General features: G+C 39.5%; 1 protein-coding gene across 1 annotated transcript in view; it reads left to right on the top strand.

Moving 5' to 3' along the window:
- Window positions 1-1,441: 1,441 nt before the first annotated feature.
- The window catches only part of LOC105473569 (myosin heavy chain 8), a 31,563-nt gene continuing 14,338 nt past the window's right edge, over window positions 1,442-18,666 (top strand). The window contains exons 1-20 of the mRNA XM_011727389.2: window positions 1,442-1,489; window positions 2,924-3,163; window positions 4,143-4,286; window positions 4,372-4,528; window positions 7,465-7,492; window positions 7,593-7,701; window positions 7,789-7,881; window positions 8,019-8,082; window positions 8,714-8,812; window positions 8,903-9,006; window positions 9,158-9,296; window positions 10,473-10,591; window positions 10,677-10,826; window positions 12,236-12,406; window positions 13,579-13,888; window positions 14,003-14,070; window positions 16,298-16,385; window positions 16,470-16,587; window positions 16,930-17,053; window positions 17,150-17,286. Coding sequence (XP_011725691.1) covers window positions 2,954-3,163; window positions 4,143-4,286; window positions 4,372-4,528; window positions 7,465-7,492; window positions 7,593-7,701; window positions 7,789-7,881; window positions 8,019-8,082; window positions 8,714-8,812; window positions 8,903-9,006; window positions 9,158-9,296; window positions 10,473-10,591; window positions 10,677-10,826; window positions 12,236-12,406; window positions 13,579-13,888; window positions 14,003-14,070; window positions 16,298-16,385; window positions 16,470-16,587; window positions 16,930-17,053; window positions 17,150-17,286 — 2,432 coding nt within the window. The 5' untranslated portion in view covers window positions 1,442-1,489; window positions 2,924-2,953. The remainder of the gene's footprint in view (window positions 1,490-2,923; window positions 3,164-4,142; window positions 4,287-4,371; window positions 4,529-7,464; window positions 7,493-7,592; window positions 7,702-7,788; window positions 7,882-8,018; window positions 8,083-8,713; window positions 8,813-8,902; window positions 9,007-9,157; window positions 9,297-10,472; window positions 10,592-10,676; window positions 10,827-12,235; window positions 12,407-13,578; window positions 13,889-14,002; window positions 14,071-16,297; window positions 16,386-16,469; window positions 16,588-16,929; window positions 17,054-17,149; window positions 17,287-18,666) is intronic.

Raw genomic sequence — 18,666 nt, 5'->3', positions numbered from 1 at the left:
TCTATGGACTAATTTCCTTAGACCAGTTTTACTAATTTATATTTTCCCAGAAAATACATATGTAAATGTCCAGAAAAGGTCTACAATATTACAAACCAAACGAGTATCCATAGTTACCTTGGGAGAAAAGGGAGGTACCAGCATTGTGAATGTTCATCAAAGGGAAAATTTAGCGTAATCTCTAAGGCTTTAATTTTTATGTAATTACAGTGTAAGAGTTTATGCAACAGCATATATTTATCAAACTCATAGGCCTGGAATTGTTCTGCATCCTATCTGTGGTGGTGGCTACATGGATCAATACACGTATAAAAACTCATAGAATCATACAACAAAAGAAGTAAATTTTGTTATAAAGTTTAAAAATTTTTTAAAATACAAGCAAAAAAACCTCATAAAACTGTCACTTTAAAAGGGTGAATTTGACTCTATGTAAATTATACCTCAATATATCTGACCTTAAAAAATAGGAAAGAGTTTAATTTTTTAAAAATCATAATTTATTTAAAGAATAGGGTATAAATTACATTAGTGGTATGATACGTTAATTGTTAAAGCAGATTACAAGGCATACATGTACTATATACGCATGTATAATATGATCCCACTTATATGCCTCTATCTTATTTCTGCATTAGAGATTACAGAGACCTTTTTTACTTACCTGTATTTTTTTCTGTGATAAACACATATTATTTTCTACTAATAATATTTTTCAAGGTTAGATGAGTGGGCACTGGCCCAATGGTGGAGACTCAATGTGGAATCTCTGCTGTCTAAGCCTGGACTTCAAGAGTGAGTGTCTGCAGTGGCCCAAGGGAATGCAGTGGAGGGTTCCTTAAGGAAACGTGCTTAAGGCCCTGACAGCCGTGTGTCCCGGGTATCTGATCATTTGGCTACCACAGGCGTGCATGAAAGACTTTGCCAAATTGAATATAGCTCTTAAGAACTTACTCTGAGGCCCCATCAGGCACTGTCAAAGATTCCCTTCCCAGCACACTAGAAAGCATTCTCTACCGGCAGATTGGTCTCTGTCAAATTATTTATAGGAGATTGGTTTGCATACTCAAAATGATATGAATACTTCTAATTATATCCAAACATGACAAATGTCACTACAAACTATGCTGAGGGTTCATGTTGCCAAATGTCTTGCCCTAACAAAGAGGAGGTAGTTGCAGCATCAGCACATTAGTTCCTATATAAGCAGGACTGACCCTTGTGCCTTATCTCCACCAGAGGTAAGTGATGAGGGCCTTGGAACTCCAAAAACCCCAGGTGGGGCAAAAGGGCTGACCTCGTAGCTTTTTGTGAGCATTAAACTGCTCTCTCCATCTTAACTTTTGTCTTCATAGAACCAAGCTTTAGGGTAGGGAAACTTCAATTCTGTAACTATAGGACTGGAATTTCGGAGCATCACTAACAAGAAGCTTGTTGTTTTACAGTGTGGAACACTTCTGAACCTGCATTTTCATCTGGAACTCCAGAGGTAAGACTTGGCTTTATTAATTTATTGACGACAGAGGGGATATAGTCTAATGAAGCTGTGAACAATCCTTAACTACACACCATTTCCATGTTTTTGCAGTTATATCAGGAAAGAGTGTTTCTGAATGAGTGTTTATAAATGCTAGAAAATAACTTTTTCATAATGTCTTGTTCTCAGAGACTATCCTCATTTGAGTTCTAAGATTAAAAGACCGTTTAGAACAGAATTAGCTTTGACAGTGAGTTCTCAGCTGTGCTTAGAACTGTCCAGTGGCAATAGACTAGTCCATGCCAGTCTTCTTCTATGGCTAAGCATTGAACACTTAAGACATTTTATAGACACTTTTGAAGACCCCAGAAATATTCTTACCTAAAAATAGAAACACAAACACCGTTGTTAAAACCATTATATTTTAGCTCCCTTTGATGATTCATTATTTGTTGTTAGAAAGACTTATTATTATTTACGGAAAAGGTCTCAAGTGTTACATCCACGGGGTGTAATACCATGACTAAATTCCATGACTAATTTAAGAGGGATCCTGCCCTTCCCTAGTAACTTACTAATTGAAAATAAAGGAAAAACTCAACCAATCTAACATGTCCACATTGCAAAGGCCTATCTATTAATCAGAAGACAATGGCTTACATGCATGTGATGTACTCTTAAATTTTTTTCTCTGTTTTCTGGATAGAAAGAAAAGAACCCCATGGAATTTATGTGAGAAGAAGGGCCTTTGTGCTGAAGCTCTCATTCCTCTGTGGTTAGATCTGTTAACTGACAGCTGAAATCTCTCATGTCAAAAAAGATTTTGGAATCAAGGCAATGCTAAGTCTGTTGGGAACAAGCCAAATGACAAAAAATCCAGAGTACTAGAATGTATTACGTTCTTCTAACAAACCACTGAGAGATACAACACCAAATATCAACATAAAGATGTGAAAAATAATTATTTGCTTTATGAGAGAAAATGATCATCTTAAAAGGCAAAGGTGTTTTGATAGCTTTGAAAATATCAACCTTCATTGGAACAAGACAAACTTTCTTTTCTCATTGTGTGATTGTCCTGGCATATGGCATAGACAAACACTATGCAGAAAGAGGAGAGGGAATTAACTAATGACAGTTGCTATAAAACAATCCATCAATAGTTTTAGCTGCAGAGGTTTCATTCTAATTCAGTTGTAGGTACCCTATCCCTGAGGATCAAGATATGTGATCTGGAAAGGAAACTCACAGTCCTAAAAATGAAATCTCAAATTACAGTCTGACTCCAAACTTGTCCTTTAGACTGTGTTAGAACACTGGGGAGTGCCAGTTTGGAGGAACAGTTACAGCACAGGCTATGTTCAACAGGCCTTTCATTTCAAAGCCTAACTCACATTTGTGATTTCTGCTTTTTATTTCTCTCTCTCCCATTTCTTTCCTCCCTAGGCAGAATCCTTTGCTGAATAAATCGCAGCCATGAGTGCGAGCTCGGATGCTGAGATGGCTGTTTTTGGCGAAGCTGCTCCCTATCTTCGAAAATCGGAAAAGGAGCGGATTGAGGCCCAAAACAAGCCGTTTGATGCTAAAACATCTGTCTTTGTGGCGGAACCCAAGGAATCCTATGTGAAGAGTGCTATACAGAGCAAAGAAGGAGGGAGAGTAACTGTAAAGACTGAAGGTGGAGCAGTAAGTGAAAACAGGGAGAAAATACTCCCCATTTTATTTCTTGGTTCAAAAGTTGAAGCCTAACTTTCTGGGAATCTCCAAGCCTGTTGCCAATGCAAACACCCTTCTAGTCAGTGTAGAGACATCAGATGCGGAAGGCAAAAGGAATTCACAGCAATAACTTCATGTCTTCCCTTCCCAACTTCGCACAGGACCTCACCCCACTATGTATGGCCTTCACAATCTCCCTTCAATTCCCCACTTCCTAGTCTGAATCTCCAAATGTGAGAGAAATGAAAACAAACTCCTTCTATCAGAAGTTAAATATTTACTTAGTTAAATAATGTATTAATATCCCCATTACTTCCAAAAAACGAAGTTTCTTAATGAAAGAAAACAATAAAAATTTAGCCTATTAAAATAAGAACAAAAGGATACGAAGTGATAAATCTGGGATAAGAGAATGTGGGAGGAAAAAATATTTTAAAAAGATAGTGTCCTAGCTCATCATCGGAAACAGGTTTTCTTAACACTTAAGCTCTGAAATGAATATATTTCATGCCTTTTTAAAAAGGACATTAAATAATATAATGAGAAGTATGTACGATTATAGTTTTACACCAAAATATACAGGCAAACATAAACCCTACCTCCAACCATCAAAACAAATTGGTCTCAGCCAGGGGCAGTGGCTCATGCCTGTAATCCCAGCACTTTGGGAGGCTGAGGCGGGTGGATCGCCTGAGATCAGGAGTTCGAGACCAGCCTGGCCAAAATGGCGAAACCCCGTCTCTACTAAAAATACTAAAATTAGCTGGGCATGGTGGTGGGCGCTTGCAATCCCAGCTACTCGGGAGGCTGAGGCAGGAGAATCGCTTGAACCAGGAAGGCGGAGGTTGCAGTGAGCTGAGATTGCACCACTGCACTCCAGCCTGGGCAACAAGAGCAAAACTCTATCTCAAACAAACAAAAACGAACTGGTTTCTTGCTTACTCACCAGACTCTAACCGTCAGGGAAGACCAAGTCTTCCCTATGAACCCTCCGAAATATGACAAAATTGAGGACATGGCCATGATGACTCACCTACACGAGCCTGGAGTGCTGTACAACCTCAAAGAGCGCTACGCAGCCTGGATGATCTACGTGAGTGTCTGTAAACACCTTTTTATTTCATGTCTCTCTCTGAGTAAAAACAAGATCCAAATGATAAATGTTCTGATCTTCGCAGACCTACTCAGGCCTCTTCTGTGTCACCGTCAACCCCTACAAGTGGCTGCCGGTGTACAACCCCGAGGTGGTGGCTGCCTACAGAGGCAAAAAGCGCCAGGAGGCCCCGCCCCACATCTTCTCCATCTCTGACAATGCCTATCAGTTCATGCTGACTGGTGAGTGAGAGAGGCGTCTATTTACAGAAATGTGTAAACAGAATCTTTGCGGAATAGACAGACCTCTTCCGGGCCTCATTATATTATAATAATACATTCTAGCCACAGGCGGCTTCACTGTTTTCAAAAAACTTTCGCAGCCTTGACATCTTACGCTCTTCCCAGCAGCTACCTCCATTTTACAGATGAGTAAAGTGAAGCTCACTGAATTCACTGTCCTTCCCAAGCTAACACAGATAGTTAAGTGGAAGGCTAGCTGAAACAATTACTAGACCACTGTAAACATATTTATTGTTTTCCATATTTTTTTACTTTCCAATTTGGATAGAAAAAAATGTTCAAATAGACTTTTTAAAAATACCCAGGTTCACAGCAATCAACGAAAAGAGTTAATCAGCCACAGCTGGAAAACTTTGTGAATTCTTACATTTATTTTTGAATGACGCAGCTAATATTGCCAGCCTTTAAGGGTAGAACATGAGTAAAGAAAGCTATGATTTTCCTCTCAAAGATGTGAAGAACTTTCCTATTAAAATGAAAGGAAAAAATCTTTTCTGAGAAAAATTTTTAAATTGTATCAAAGCCTGTTACTCCTGCCTTATCAAGGTATAAACAACCAGCTTTGATATGTATTATAGGCCCAAATACAGCATTAAAACCTTTTATCTTCATACACCAAATGCACTGCCTTTGGAAATAGTTTATGTTCCTGAGTTTTCTGTTGTTCCATGGAATTTTGGAAACTAAGGTGTTTTTTCTTTCTTTTTGGTTTGTTTTTTTGCACTTGTTTTTAAATTGTTTTTTCAAGGGGGAGAAAAAAGAGGAAGGGATAAAATAGGAATCTCCCATTACAAATTGGCCATCAGATTCTACAAGGATTCTATGCCAGTAAACTGTTCTTTGGTTGTCAACAGAAGCTAACTACCTCCCAGAAATTATCCAAACGCTGGCTCGTTTCAGAGGTTTTAATGCTCAGCAGCTGCATTTACACAGCTATGTACACCGCCCCTGCCCTCCCGCCCAGCCAGTTCTCTGCTCCAAATGGTTTGGTTTGGGGCTGCTCCAAATTGAAGGTTACTTACGGCTCCCAAACATGATTTTAGTACAAAATGGTGCAGCGCTCTAGCATTTGAGCTGGTGAATGTTATTTTAGCATTGCCAAGAGACCCGAACATTGTTTTCTTATCTGTGCTCCCACTAGACGTGATATAATCTTCCACGGTTTTGCTTATACTAGAAAACAGATCTATCTGACTAGGATGCAAAATCTGCATCGGCTTCCCTGAAGAGAAGGCTAAAGTTTTCTGAAATCTGTGTCTGAAATCTACATCTAAATAACGTCCAGATTTGTATCTGTTTTCCCTGAATAGATTTTTAGGCTTTAGAATTCTCTAAAATCTATCATCTAACACTATAGAATTAGAGATTTAACAAATCAGCAAATTGATATGAATACAACGTATCAGTCACATAATCAGTGACATTTGTTTATATTATTTAGAAATGCACATAAGATTAAAAGGAAAATAAAAGCAGATGAACACAGATATTCACAGTTCCAGACCCCTTCCTTATTTAGTATTGCCAGAAGTCAAATGAGTGACACCAAAAGCTGGGAAGGGGCCAGGAGGATATCTTTGACCTTAACTAGCTATGTACTTAATATTAGAAAAGTCACTTCCTCCTTTATCGGTCTCAGTTCTTTATCCCTCAAATGTAAGGGTTGGCCTAAGCAATTTCTAAGAGCTTTTCTGACTTCAAAATTCTGTAATTCTAATTGAAGTATTTATAAATAAAATTATAAGATGTCTGGGATTTTCTTTAAAATAATTCAGTGAGATTGGGATGGCGTATAGATGATATAAAATTGGCCAAATGTTAATAACCATTGTATCTGTATGATGGGCACATGGGGATTCATTATATTATTGTCTCTACTTCTGTATATGTCTGAATTTTCTGTAACAAATGTTTTAAAAATTAAATATGTACCTTACACTCATTAGGATGTTTACTATCAAAAAATCAGAAACTAACAAGTTTTGACAAGAACTGGAGAAATTAGAACTCTTGTGCACTGTTCGTGATCATGTAAAATGATTCAGCCACTGTGGAAACAGTATGGTAGTTCCTCAACAAATTAGAAATAGAATTACAGTATGATCTAGCAATTCCACTTCTGAGTATATACCCAAAAGAACTGGAAGCAGGGTCTGGAAGAGACATTTGTACAACTATGTTAATAGTAGCATTATTTACAATAGCAAAAACATGAAGCAACCCAAGTATCCATTCACAGATGAACGGATAAGCAAAATGTATATACACGCAAGAAGATATCCTGCCTCTAAAAGGAAGGCAATTTGGACATATGCTAAAATATGAACGAACCTTGAGGGCATCATGCTGAGGGAAAGAAGCCAGTCACAAAAAAGACAAATACTCTATGATTCCTCTTATATGAGGTACCTAGAGTAGTCAAATTCACAGAGGCAGAAAGTAGAATGGTGGGTGCCAGGGAATGGGAGGAGTAGGAGATGGGGAGTTAAGAGTTTAAGGGACACAGAGTTTCATTTTGACAAGATGAAAAGAGTTATGGAGATGAAAGGTGGTGATGATTGTACAACTTTACGAATGTACTTACTGCCAGTGATCTCTACACTTAAAAATGGTTAATGGTAAATTTTACGTTATGTGTATCTTACCACAATTAAAAATTAACAAATACAAGAAGGAATAGATGATTCTTTGCTCTCATTTTCACAAATTTTACAGTGAGAAGCAAATGGCTATTTTGGAGGATAAACACAAAACCGAAACCAAAGTTGACACCTTCAAAAAGTTACAAAGAACAAGCTGTGTTTGATCTGAACTGATTCAATAATCTTCATATTAAATATGCATTTTTTAACTGATGATTTTGAATTCATTCACAGATCGAGAGAACCAGTCCATCCTGATCACGTATGTGATTTTTTTTCTTCTCTGATTTGCAAGGATTGTCTTAGATGTTGACAATGCAGGCCATAGTTCTCTGATTTCTTCTCTGATTTCCATTTGACAGCGGAGAATCTGGTGCCGGAAAGACTGTGAACACCAAGCGTGTCATCCAATACTTTGCAACAATTGCAGTTACTGGAGAGAAGAAGAAGGATGAATCTGGCAAAATGCAGGTAGGTCTGGTAGCCAGAGTCAAAGACTCTGTCAAGGCTCTCAGATATCTGGAGTTCCAGATGTGAGAACTGCTCCTTCCTTTGCAGGGGACTCTGGAAGATCAAATCATCAGCGCCAATCCCCTACTGGAGGCCTTTGGCAACGCCAAAACTGTGAGGAATGACAACTCCTCTCGCTTTGTGAGTCTCTTGGTCACAGAGGGGTCTACTCTATCCCTAACTTCCAGAGTAGCCACATCTGAATTATTATTGAATTACTGTTTCAGTTGCATCTCTCTGTGTGTTTCAGTTTTCTAATATTAAATATTCTTTTCAAGGGTAAATTCATTAGAATCCACTTTGGAACTACGGGGAAGCTGGCATCTGCTGATATAGAAACATGTGAGTAACAGGACCACTGAAAATCAAAACAGAGAGACACCTGATTTCATTTGCAGGGATATTTTGCAAACTTTGCTGCGCATGAAGCCTGTTAAAAGGGTAGTCTGCTGCCAGTACTGCCCGTAAGCTAATGCCAGGCTTACCCATAATCCACTAAGTGCTCCCTTTGTCTCAATCTCAGACTTGATTGTTCTGTAACACATCCTAGAGAAATTCCTGCCTCAGAAGCAACTATGATTTTTTTCCCAGGACAAAAGCTAGGGCTACCTATGGGTTTCCAATACATCTCTGTGGTTTGCTCCGGATCTGAGTTTTGGTAGATGTTTCCAAGGTAACCCCTCACCACAGAGTGAATCCTAGGTGATCCAAAGAAGGAGGGGATATTAGGGATCAACTGAAATACAGAGGTCATGGATCCTTCATGTGAAAAATATATTTGTCCTAGAGCAGGTTAGCTTCAGTTGCTGCTCTTAGACAGTGAGAATCACAATCCATCTGCAGTTGGTCATCAAGTTTAAATCTCACTGGAGCCAAATGTAATGCCCCAAATTTGACCAAAGACGTGAGTTTCATTTACCATCTCAGAAGCATTGATACTTTTTTCTAACTCGATACCTATTTCCCTCTCCAGATCTTTTAGAAAAGTCCAGAGTTACTTTCCAGCTAAAGGCAGAAAGAAGCTACCATATTTTTTATCAGATCACTTCCAATAAGAAGCCAGATCTAATTGGTAAGAAAGAACTTAAAAGTCATAGATGGAAGTTAATATTTTATTAACAATGTCTAATGTAAAATGTATGCCCTGAATTCCGTGACCCAGAAATGCTCCTGATCACCACCAACCCATATGACTATGCCTTCGTTAGTCAGGGGGAGATCACAGTTCCCAGTATTGATGACCAAGAAGAGTTGATGGCCACTGATGTAAGTCAAACACACTAATTTTAAAAATCCATTACATATGGGAATGATAATAGCAACTTACTGTAGGTGTGGTTACCTTAGGATATGTATAAGTTATCTTATAAGTTAAGCTCTTCAGCCCTAACCTCTGTCCTATCATTTTTCCTGGTAGAGTGCCATTGACATCCTGGGCTTCACTCCTGAAGAGAAAGTGTCCATCTATAAACTCACAGGGGCTGTGATGCATTATGGGAACATGAAATTCAAGCAAAAGCAGCGTGAGGAGCAAGCTGAGCCAGATGGCACAGAAGGTACCAAAAGAAACTTTATCTGGGTTTAATGAGAGAATGTAGCAAAAAAAAAAAAAAAAAAATCCTATTTTACACTCACATCTCCTTTGTGGCTGGACTTGTGACTTGTGAAGGGCATATACACATTTACACACACTGCATGCTTTCCTCACCCCCTCCCTTCCTTACATCTCCATGTCTCCATCATTTCCATCCAGCCCAAATAAGTCACAACAAACCCCAAAAGCCACTTATAAGCACAAACTATGAGACAGAATGAGGTATAATAGTGCTCCTCGTTGGTGTTGGCAATGAAGGTGGGTATATGAGATAACTGTAGGCTGCTCTATTTCAGCACTAAATAGGAAGACCCTAGGAACGGACAACAGAGAATCTGCCCAAATTCAGGGCTGGGGAGAAAGATACCCCCAGAGTCATCTCTATGAATGTGTGTATTGTCTGTATATAAATCTATAGACAATATAGGCAGCAAGTAAGATTTAAAAAAAGGAATTGAGAAAAAAGATTATATACTCTACGTATGGAAAGAACACACAATATACAGGACCTACCACAGAAAGATAGTTATCGCTCCTTAAAGCCTCCCTGACCACCTCGAATTGACATTCTTTCTTCTTCCTCTAAATGTTTCACCAGTTACTGGTGTACCTGACATGTGACATTTATTTCCATTATAGTCACTGACAGAATTTTAGAAAGGGACTCTGTAGGGATCACCCAGTAAAATTTAATCTCCACATTTTTAGATAAAGAAACTAATCCAGCAAGGTTTAATAGGGAGGTGAAAAACTAAGATAAGAATTAAAATATTCTGACATTTACCCTCTCTAACAGTGAATATTTATATTATCCTTCCAACTACACCTAATGTGTCTTAAAAACAGGGACTATGGCTTTTACTTATAAAAAATTGCAAGACTGCAATAAACATTACATATGTTTATAGTTGATGAAAAATTTCTTTAAAACTACTTGTAATAAATCACTAAAGGTCAGTATAATCAACCAACCATTTACTGGCAACCACATGCTCTAAGGTTAGAGAACCTCATTTGGCCTTTTATAGAGTTATTTGAGCTTTTTATTTAAATAATAGGTTGAATTGGAGAAAACATGGAAAGAGTAGGTAAAAGAGGATATCCTTCACGAAACATGTCCTGAACTGTGTCTCTGCAGTTGCTGACAAGGCAGCCTATCTTCAGAGTCTGAACTCTGCAGACCTCCTCAAAGCCCTCTGCTACCCCAGGGTCAAGGTTGGCAATGAGTATGTCACCAAAGGTCAGACTGTGCAGCAGGTAAGTGCATGACCTCAATGAATTGCACACATCCCAGGCCTTCATGGCATGCCTTTAACAACACCAACAAACACTATCTGTGAAGGTGTACAACGCGGTGGGTGCTCTGGCCAAAGCCGTCTACGAGAAGATGTTCCTATGGATGGTCGCCCGCATCAACCAGCAGCTGGACACCAAGCAGCCCAGGCAGTACTTCATCGGGGTCTTGGACATTGCTGGCTTCGAGATCTTTGATGTGAGTTATCGTCATATTAATAAGAATTAAGAAGGAGGCAATTGTGGGCTTTGATGTATTATCATTATTCATTCGCATTTACAGTGTCCATATTACTTGCCTCCAACACTGCACCTAGAACAAGGGTTATCTGCAAAATAGGAGGTAACATAATGTACTACTAATAATAGCTAACACTCACTGGGCCAGCAGTGTACACTAGGGACTTCAAAATGTTACCTTATTTAATCTTCAAAACGACCCAAGGAGTAGCTAATATTCCCCCGACTTATATAGAAGAAACTGAGATGCAGGGAAATCAAAACACTGGCTAAAGATCCCACAGGTGCATAAGACAAATCCAGGACAGCAACCTAGATCTACAGCAGTTGGTCCATACACAAGCCTTCTTCATAGAGGAGAAAAGGCCCAAAGGTAGAAGCCTAGAGACAGATGAGAGTCTGTCTCTCCTCTTCCAGATTCATCTTACACAAACTATTTTACCTCCAGGGCATCAGTTCACCATCTATAAAACAAGGGAGTAAATTATTACAAAGACTCTTTTGGGTCTTCACCTGCTATACTATATCAGGTCCCTGGTTTTACACACCTGACAAGGAGGATTTGCTAAATGCCTGATATAAATAGAAGAGAAATTACCCTAACGATTTCACTTCATACATCAAGACCTTTATATTAAAGGTCTTAAGATCAGCTTTCCTTAATAATGTATCAGCCAAAGGTGAAAATGTGAACTTTATTTTGAATTGGAGAGTGGGAGTGGTAAAAGAAGTGAGGCTTACCAGTAAACTCCTTTCCCCTTTACCTTTGAATCTAAACCGTAACACAGGACCATGGTTGAACTTTTAATGTATATCCTTGTCCATGGAATCTTAGAGGAGAAAAGGTAAATTCTACCAGAACTTGTGTTCTAACATTGACATCTGGGACCCTAAACAATGCCTGGAATTCATGAGAAAGGCTCATGTGAATAATGATCTTTTTTTTCAGAGTCTCACTCTGCCGCCCAGTCTGGAGTGCAGTGGTGCGATCTCGGCTCACTGCAACCTCCGCCTCCCAGGTTCAAGCGATTTTCCTGCCTCAGCCTCCCAAGTAGCTGGGATTACAGACGCCCGCCACCATGCCCAGCTAATTTTTTCGTATTTTTAGTAGAGACAGGGTTTCACCATGTTGGCCAGGATGGTCTTGATCTCTTGACCTCATGATCCACCCACCCAGCCTCCCGAAGTGCTGGAATTACAGTTGTGAGACACCGCGCCTGGCCAATGATCATTTTTTGAAGGAATAACAGTTTGAATTGCATCTCATTACTACATTCCACATTTTTTCAATAAAAGAATTTTTTCAGTAATGAATTTTACTAGTATAAAAACTCATTTGATGTTGGAAATCTCTACTATTTTGTATAGTTCAACAGCCTGGAGCAGCTGTGCATCAACTTCACCAACGAGAAACTGCAACAGTTTTTCAACCACCACATGTTCGTGCTGGAGCAGGAGGAGTACAAGAAGGAAGGTATCGAGTGGACATTCATTGACTTCGGGATGGACCTGGCTGCCTGCATTGAGCTCATTGAGAAGGTCAGTTTGGTTTCCAAAGAAGGGCAGACTGCGAGGATTACTTTCCCAGAAATCTTAAGCAATTCTAGAAAGTATTACTGTAATCTCAAATGGTTTGTGATCTGAACAAATTGGAAAATTACTACTTAGAAATGACTTCCTCTTTTTAACTTTTACATAAGAAAGATCTGACAGTGTTTACTTTGTTTTGTTCTAACCATTCTTATTCTGATACTGGATCAAATCCAACTTTAATGCAGCACTGAAAACTCTATTTGAGATGTTCTGCTTCACTGCAACTACTATCCTCATTAGTTCTTGATCTATCTCCATTATGATCCATGATGTCCACAATAAAAATATTTTTCTATATAAAAATTAATGCACACATGATACAGTTAGTGCTTTCATGAAAGCTAATCTGTTCAAAGTCAAGAAGTCAAACTGCATATGCTACTTCATAATCTATTTTATTTATTTATTTATTTAGACAGGGTCTCACTCTGTTGCCCAGGCTGAAGTGCAGTGGTGTGATCACAGCTCACTGCAGCCTCAACCTCGAGGCTCAAGCAATCGTATCACCTCAGCCTCCCAAGTAGCTGGGACCACAGGCATGTGCTTGGCTAATTTTTGAATTTTTTGTAGAGACAGTGTTTTATCACGTTGCCCTAGCTGGTCTCGAACTCCTGAGTTCAAGCAATCCTCCTGTCTTGTCCTCCCAAATTGTTGGGATTATAGGTGTGAGCCACTGTACTCAGCCCATAATCTATTTTAAAGAAATTAAATACCCAAAATATCTTAAAGAAAGTTTGGTTGTTTATACTGTTTAATTACTGCAGAGTCAACATCGTAAGTCAGTAAGTTATTTTCATAGCAAAGAAAAACTCTGACAATAGATTTATTCACTGAATAGGAAAAAAGTGTGATAATACATAACATTTTAACATGCTGTGTTGAGGGAGTTTGTATCCAGCTATTCTTTTAATTGAAAGTAATGCTACAGATTGAATGTGAGAAGAATAGTGGAAAAGTCACTCTAGTGGTAACAAGGGACTTCTTTGAGTTGCGACCCTGGTTTATTTCAGACATATATTTAATCGGGGGTGCTCATAATTCAGTCAAATGACAGCCACCATGTCTCTTATCTTTTGAGAGAAGTTAGGCTGACACCAATGTTACTTTTCTGAATTCAGCCACTGGGCATCTTCTCCATCCTGGAAGAAGAGTGCATGTTCCCTAAGGCAACAGACACCTCCTTCAAGAACAAGCTGTATGACCAGCACCTGGGCAAGTCTGCCAACTTCCAGAAGCCCAAGGTGGTCAAAGGCAAGGCCGAGGCCCACTTCTCTCTGATTCACTATGCTGGCACTGTGGACTACAACATTACTGGCTGGCTGGACAAGAACAAGGACCCCCTGAATGACACTGTGGTTGGGTTGTACCAGAAGTCTGCAATGAAGACTCTAGCCAGTCTCTTCTCCACGTATGCGAGCGCTGAAGCAGGTACTTTCTGTGTCCTTAATCTAAATGGAACCCATTCTCACAGAATGTTATAATACATGTTCATATAAGCCTCTGGTATTCTATTCTTATTGATGGGTTTTCTTTTTACCTCAGATAGCGGCGCAAAGAAAGGTGCTAAGAAAAAGGGCTCTTCTTTCCAGACTGTGTCTGCCCTTTTCAGGGTAAAGTACAAATTTATTTTGAAATATCTACTCAGTTTCTATGAATTATCATAATTAGGGATTTAGAATACATTATGAGGGAATAAAATGTTAACAGGAACCACTTCAAATATCCGCTCTCGTTAGAGTATAGCCAAAGAAATACTACTCCTGTAGGAACGGATACTTTACCCATTATTCCTTATTATGGTTATCTAATGTATTCAGGATGGCCAAAATGTCCTTAGAAACTTTCTTATTATATAATCAAGCTGATTTCTAAAGAAGTATAGTTAAACTTCAGAGCTGTCCCTGTAGAAGGCCATATTCTTATTCTACTAATGTTGCCCTTTGAAAATGTTCCTGAGTTCCTCTTTGAGAATGAGCTTCAGATACACTCTTTATGACATCTTTCACCGAAACATATCTTTGTCCTGTGAGGTGAATTTAATTTTTCCTTACAGCTGAAAATCATCTAAAGCCAAGCCCAGTGATTTAAATGGATCATTAAGATACGAAATATCTCTTGAGATTAAAGAATAATAGTTTCACTACAAGATAATGTGATTTTCCTATGTAGCTTAAAAACTGGTTCTTATATGTGGACTAATAATGGCTTTTTAATCAAAATGTATATGGCTAAGTCTCATTCTTTATAAAACTAAAATACAGACATGACATACGACCTATGATCTAAACAAGAAAACTACTCTTGTTCTTTTTCTTTCTCACAACCAATTTGCATTATCTTACCAAATAAGACTTCTGTTTTATCAACTTGTTTTCACACATGTTTTCAAAATTAGGAACTCATATTACTTATTTTCTTCATTTCCTAATGGTTAACTGAGATGTGGAAAAAAAAAAAAAAATTCTGCCTTCTTGGCCGGGCGCAGTGGCTCACACCTGTAATCCCAGCACTTTGGGAGGCCGAGGCGGGCGGATCACGAGGTCAAGAGATCGAGACCAGCCTGGCCAATATGGTGAAACCCCGTCTTTACTAAAAATATAAAAATTAGCTGGGCGTAGTGGTGCATGCCTGTAGTCCCAGCTACTCAGGAGGCTGAGGCAGAAGAATCACTTGAACCCGGGAGGCAGAGTTTGCAGTGGACTGACATTGCACCACTTACTCCAGCCTGGGCAACCAAGTGAGATTCTGTCAAAAAAAAAAAAAAATCTGCCTTCTTAAGAGTATACCTAAGAATATTGAGAAATATTTGTATGAGTTTTCTATGGCTGATTAAAACATCATCTTCTGTCACAACTGATCACTGTATTTCTGGAATAACTCCCCCCATATGCTTCAGACAGTAAATAGTCTCAGGTACCCAACACCCACCCACCCAAGGTTATATAGTTTCACAATTTTATTTTATTTTGTTTTATTTTCGAGATGGAGTCTTGCTTCGTCACCCAGGCTGTAGTGCAGTGGAGCGATCTCGGTTCACTGCAACCTCCGCCTCCCAGGTTCAAGCAATGCTCCTGCCTCAGCCTCCTGAGTAGTTGAGATTACAGGTGCCCACCACCACACCCGGCTAATTTTTGTATTTTTAGTAGAAACGGGGTTTCACCATGTTGGCCAGGTTGGTCTCAAACTCCTGACCTCGTGATCCACCCACCTCGGCCTCCCAAAGTGCTGGGATTACAGGTGTGAGCCACCATGCCCAGCCAGTTTCACAGTTTTAGACTCTGCAAAAACCAAAACAAAACCAGAGGTTAAGAGGTCCCAGGGAATAATACACTCAAGGAAGGAAAGGCAAAAGTTAGGACAATTGCTAACTTAGGTTACCACTGTAAACTGCTACTGTGAAAATTATTAGCACTGAGAGAGACGAAGGAGACCCCACAAACAATCTCACCTATTCTCAGATAATGTCCAGAGAAACAAAAGGGATTTTATAGAGTCAGGTAGCTCATTAGTGGCATAGCAAGGCCATCACTTTTTGTCTCGTGATTCTCCGTTGAGAACCTTTCCTTGTGAATCACAAGGTTACTGAATTGCAATTTGTTTATGAGACAGATCCCTGGTGTTACAAAGGAATACCTTGGAGATGTGCATTCCTTCCAAGCACTTTGGCCTTCTTGTTATTTGGCAGGCTAGAACTCTTGAGACCCTCAAAATACAGAGCAACTGAAGCCTCACAGATGCATGCCTAGTAAAGGACTGTCTAGGTTCATTCCACATAATTACAAAAAAACGACCTGAAATAGAACTTTTTCATCAAGTCCTTTCTGTCTGGTTTTCTAGGAAAATCTAAATAAACTGATGACGAATCTGAGGAGCACACACCCTCACTTCGTACGGTGTATCATTCCCAATGAAACCAAAACTCCTGGTAAGACACAGAGAGTGAAATAACCAAACAGGCACAGGGTTGAACATCAAATGCCCAGGAATAAGTACTGTTCTATATTTTTAGGGGCAATGGAACATGAACTTGTCCTGCACCAGCTGAGGTGTAACGGGGTGCTGGAAGGCATCCGCATCTGTAGGAAAGGATTCCCAAGCAGAATCTTATACGGTGATTTTAAACAAAGGTCAGTCTTCTTTGTTGTATTTTATTAATACTGCGAATATTTTACCATCTTAATTGTGTCCTCTGTTCATTTTGTTTCATATATCCTCAGTATATATTAAAAAATTAAGAGGTCGAATAATATAGTCTTGTGGTAGTAGGATAATACAACAGGTTAGAAGGATAACAGGAAGCCGGCATGCAACAGAAAATCATATTGTTTTACTATCTGTCCTCAAAGGACAGTTGGATTTTCTACTTTTATTTCTGCTCTCAGATTTTTGTTGATATTTCTTTTTGGTGTCATTTTTGTTGGCATGTGGTCACATTTTCCTAACCATTCCTTCTTTGTTTAACTGAGCAGATACAAGGTTTTAAATGCAAGTGCTATTCCAGAGGGACAGTTCATTGACAGCAAGAAGGCTTCTGAGAAACTTCTTGCTTCTATTGACATTGATCATACTCAATATAAATTTGGACATACCAAGGTACATTGTTATTTATTTACACCCAATCCAAGTACCTTCTGCCATTTCTGCGTCTCCTGCAGTACGGGGATGATTTGTGACTGTCTCTTTCTCCAGGTTTTCTTCAAAGCTGGCCTCCTGGGTCTTCTGGAAGAAATGAGAGATGAAAAATTGGCCCAGATTATAACAAGAACACAAGCTGTCTGTAGGGGATTCCTAATGAGGGTAGAATATCAGAAGATGTTGCAAAGGAGGTAACAACCATACAGAATATCAGAGTTATAAGGTCCCTTAAGGACTATCAATCAGTCTTCTTCATTCATTAATTATTTCGTTTTGTGGCTAATAGTTCCTCTCACCCAATTCAGAACTCACTGCTACAACACAGCAGCCTTTGCTTCAGCTCTCACAATTGGATTCCCTTCAAAACTTCTCTCCTACCTCCAGCCATCTCACATACAGTCACAAGAATAGTTTGTAGTAAGCAGTATTTTCGTCAAGCCAGTTGCTTGCTTGCCTGCCAAGGCCCTCTCTATTCCCCACCTCATCTATCATTTCCAACCACATAGCCTTTTCCAGCCAGGCTAAACAATTTGTTTATCTACGATTCTCTCATTTGCTTATCTCCTTATCTCATCTCTCCCCTCATCCTAATTTATCTATTTACCAATTTAAAACTGTAATTTCCCCTTTCTGTAACTAACCTCACCCAGTTTGTCTACCCAACACTACTGCATTCCCTCTACTTACACACACACTGTGCATTCATTTTTCTCATCTGTACTAATTCGGGCCTGCACTGGAAGTGTTCCTGAGTCGTTCCCATGTGTGAACGTTATGGTCTGTGTCAGGGTATCTGTTTTCACAGAGTTACAAGTCTTAAAAATTGGACCTATAGGCCAGGTGCAGTGGCTCACGCCTGTAATCCCAGCACTTTGGGAGGCCGAGACGGGTGGATCACAAGGTCAGGAGATCGAGACCATCCTAGCTAACACGGTGAAACCCCGTCTCTACTAAATACACAAAATATTAGCTGGGCAAGGTGGCGGGCGCCTGTAGTCCCAGCTACTCTGAGGACTGCCAGCTAGGCTGAGGCAAGAGAATGGCGTGAACCCAGGAGGCAGAGCTTGCAGTGAGCCAAGATTGCGCCACTGCACTCCAGCCTGGGCAATAGAGCAAGACTCCATCCCCCCCCCCCAAAAAAAAATGGACCTATAGAGATGGAATTTCCATTTTAACAAGCTTGAAGAAACAGACACATTGCTACAAGGTAGTCAAACCTAGCCAGTCGATGGCTATAGTTTGCAGTAGGGGTACCTTTTATTACTATTTTTCACTTTATTTCAATAAAATAAATTTTAGAGCTCAACAGAGGCTGAATGCCTTGCAAATATTAACAATCCAATTAATCAGTTAAGACTGAGGCACTTGAAAGAATTTGAGATAAGCCAGTGTATTATCTGAAGAAGCTAGCAAAAAAAGTTTATAGAGTGGACAATTCAGTGTTGTTCAAAATAAGAGGAGCAACTTCAAGGAAGAGACGACAAACCATACGCTCAGTTTAGGTGGGCAATTCAGAAAACAACCTATGCCATTTCACAGTTCTCATCCGTATGTCCACAGACAGGCAGCAC

Source organism: Macaca nemestrina, chromosome 17 (assembly GCF_043159975.1).
Source record: "Macaca nemestrina isolate mMacNem1 chromosome 17, mMacNem.hap1, whole genome shotgun sequence".
Lineage (NCBI taxonomy): Eukaryota > Metazoa > Chordata > Mammalia > Primates > Cercopithecidae > Macaca > Macaca nemestrina.
Note: the sequence above shows the minus strand (reverse complement) of the source record. Positions and strands in the feature narration are given on the sequence as shown.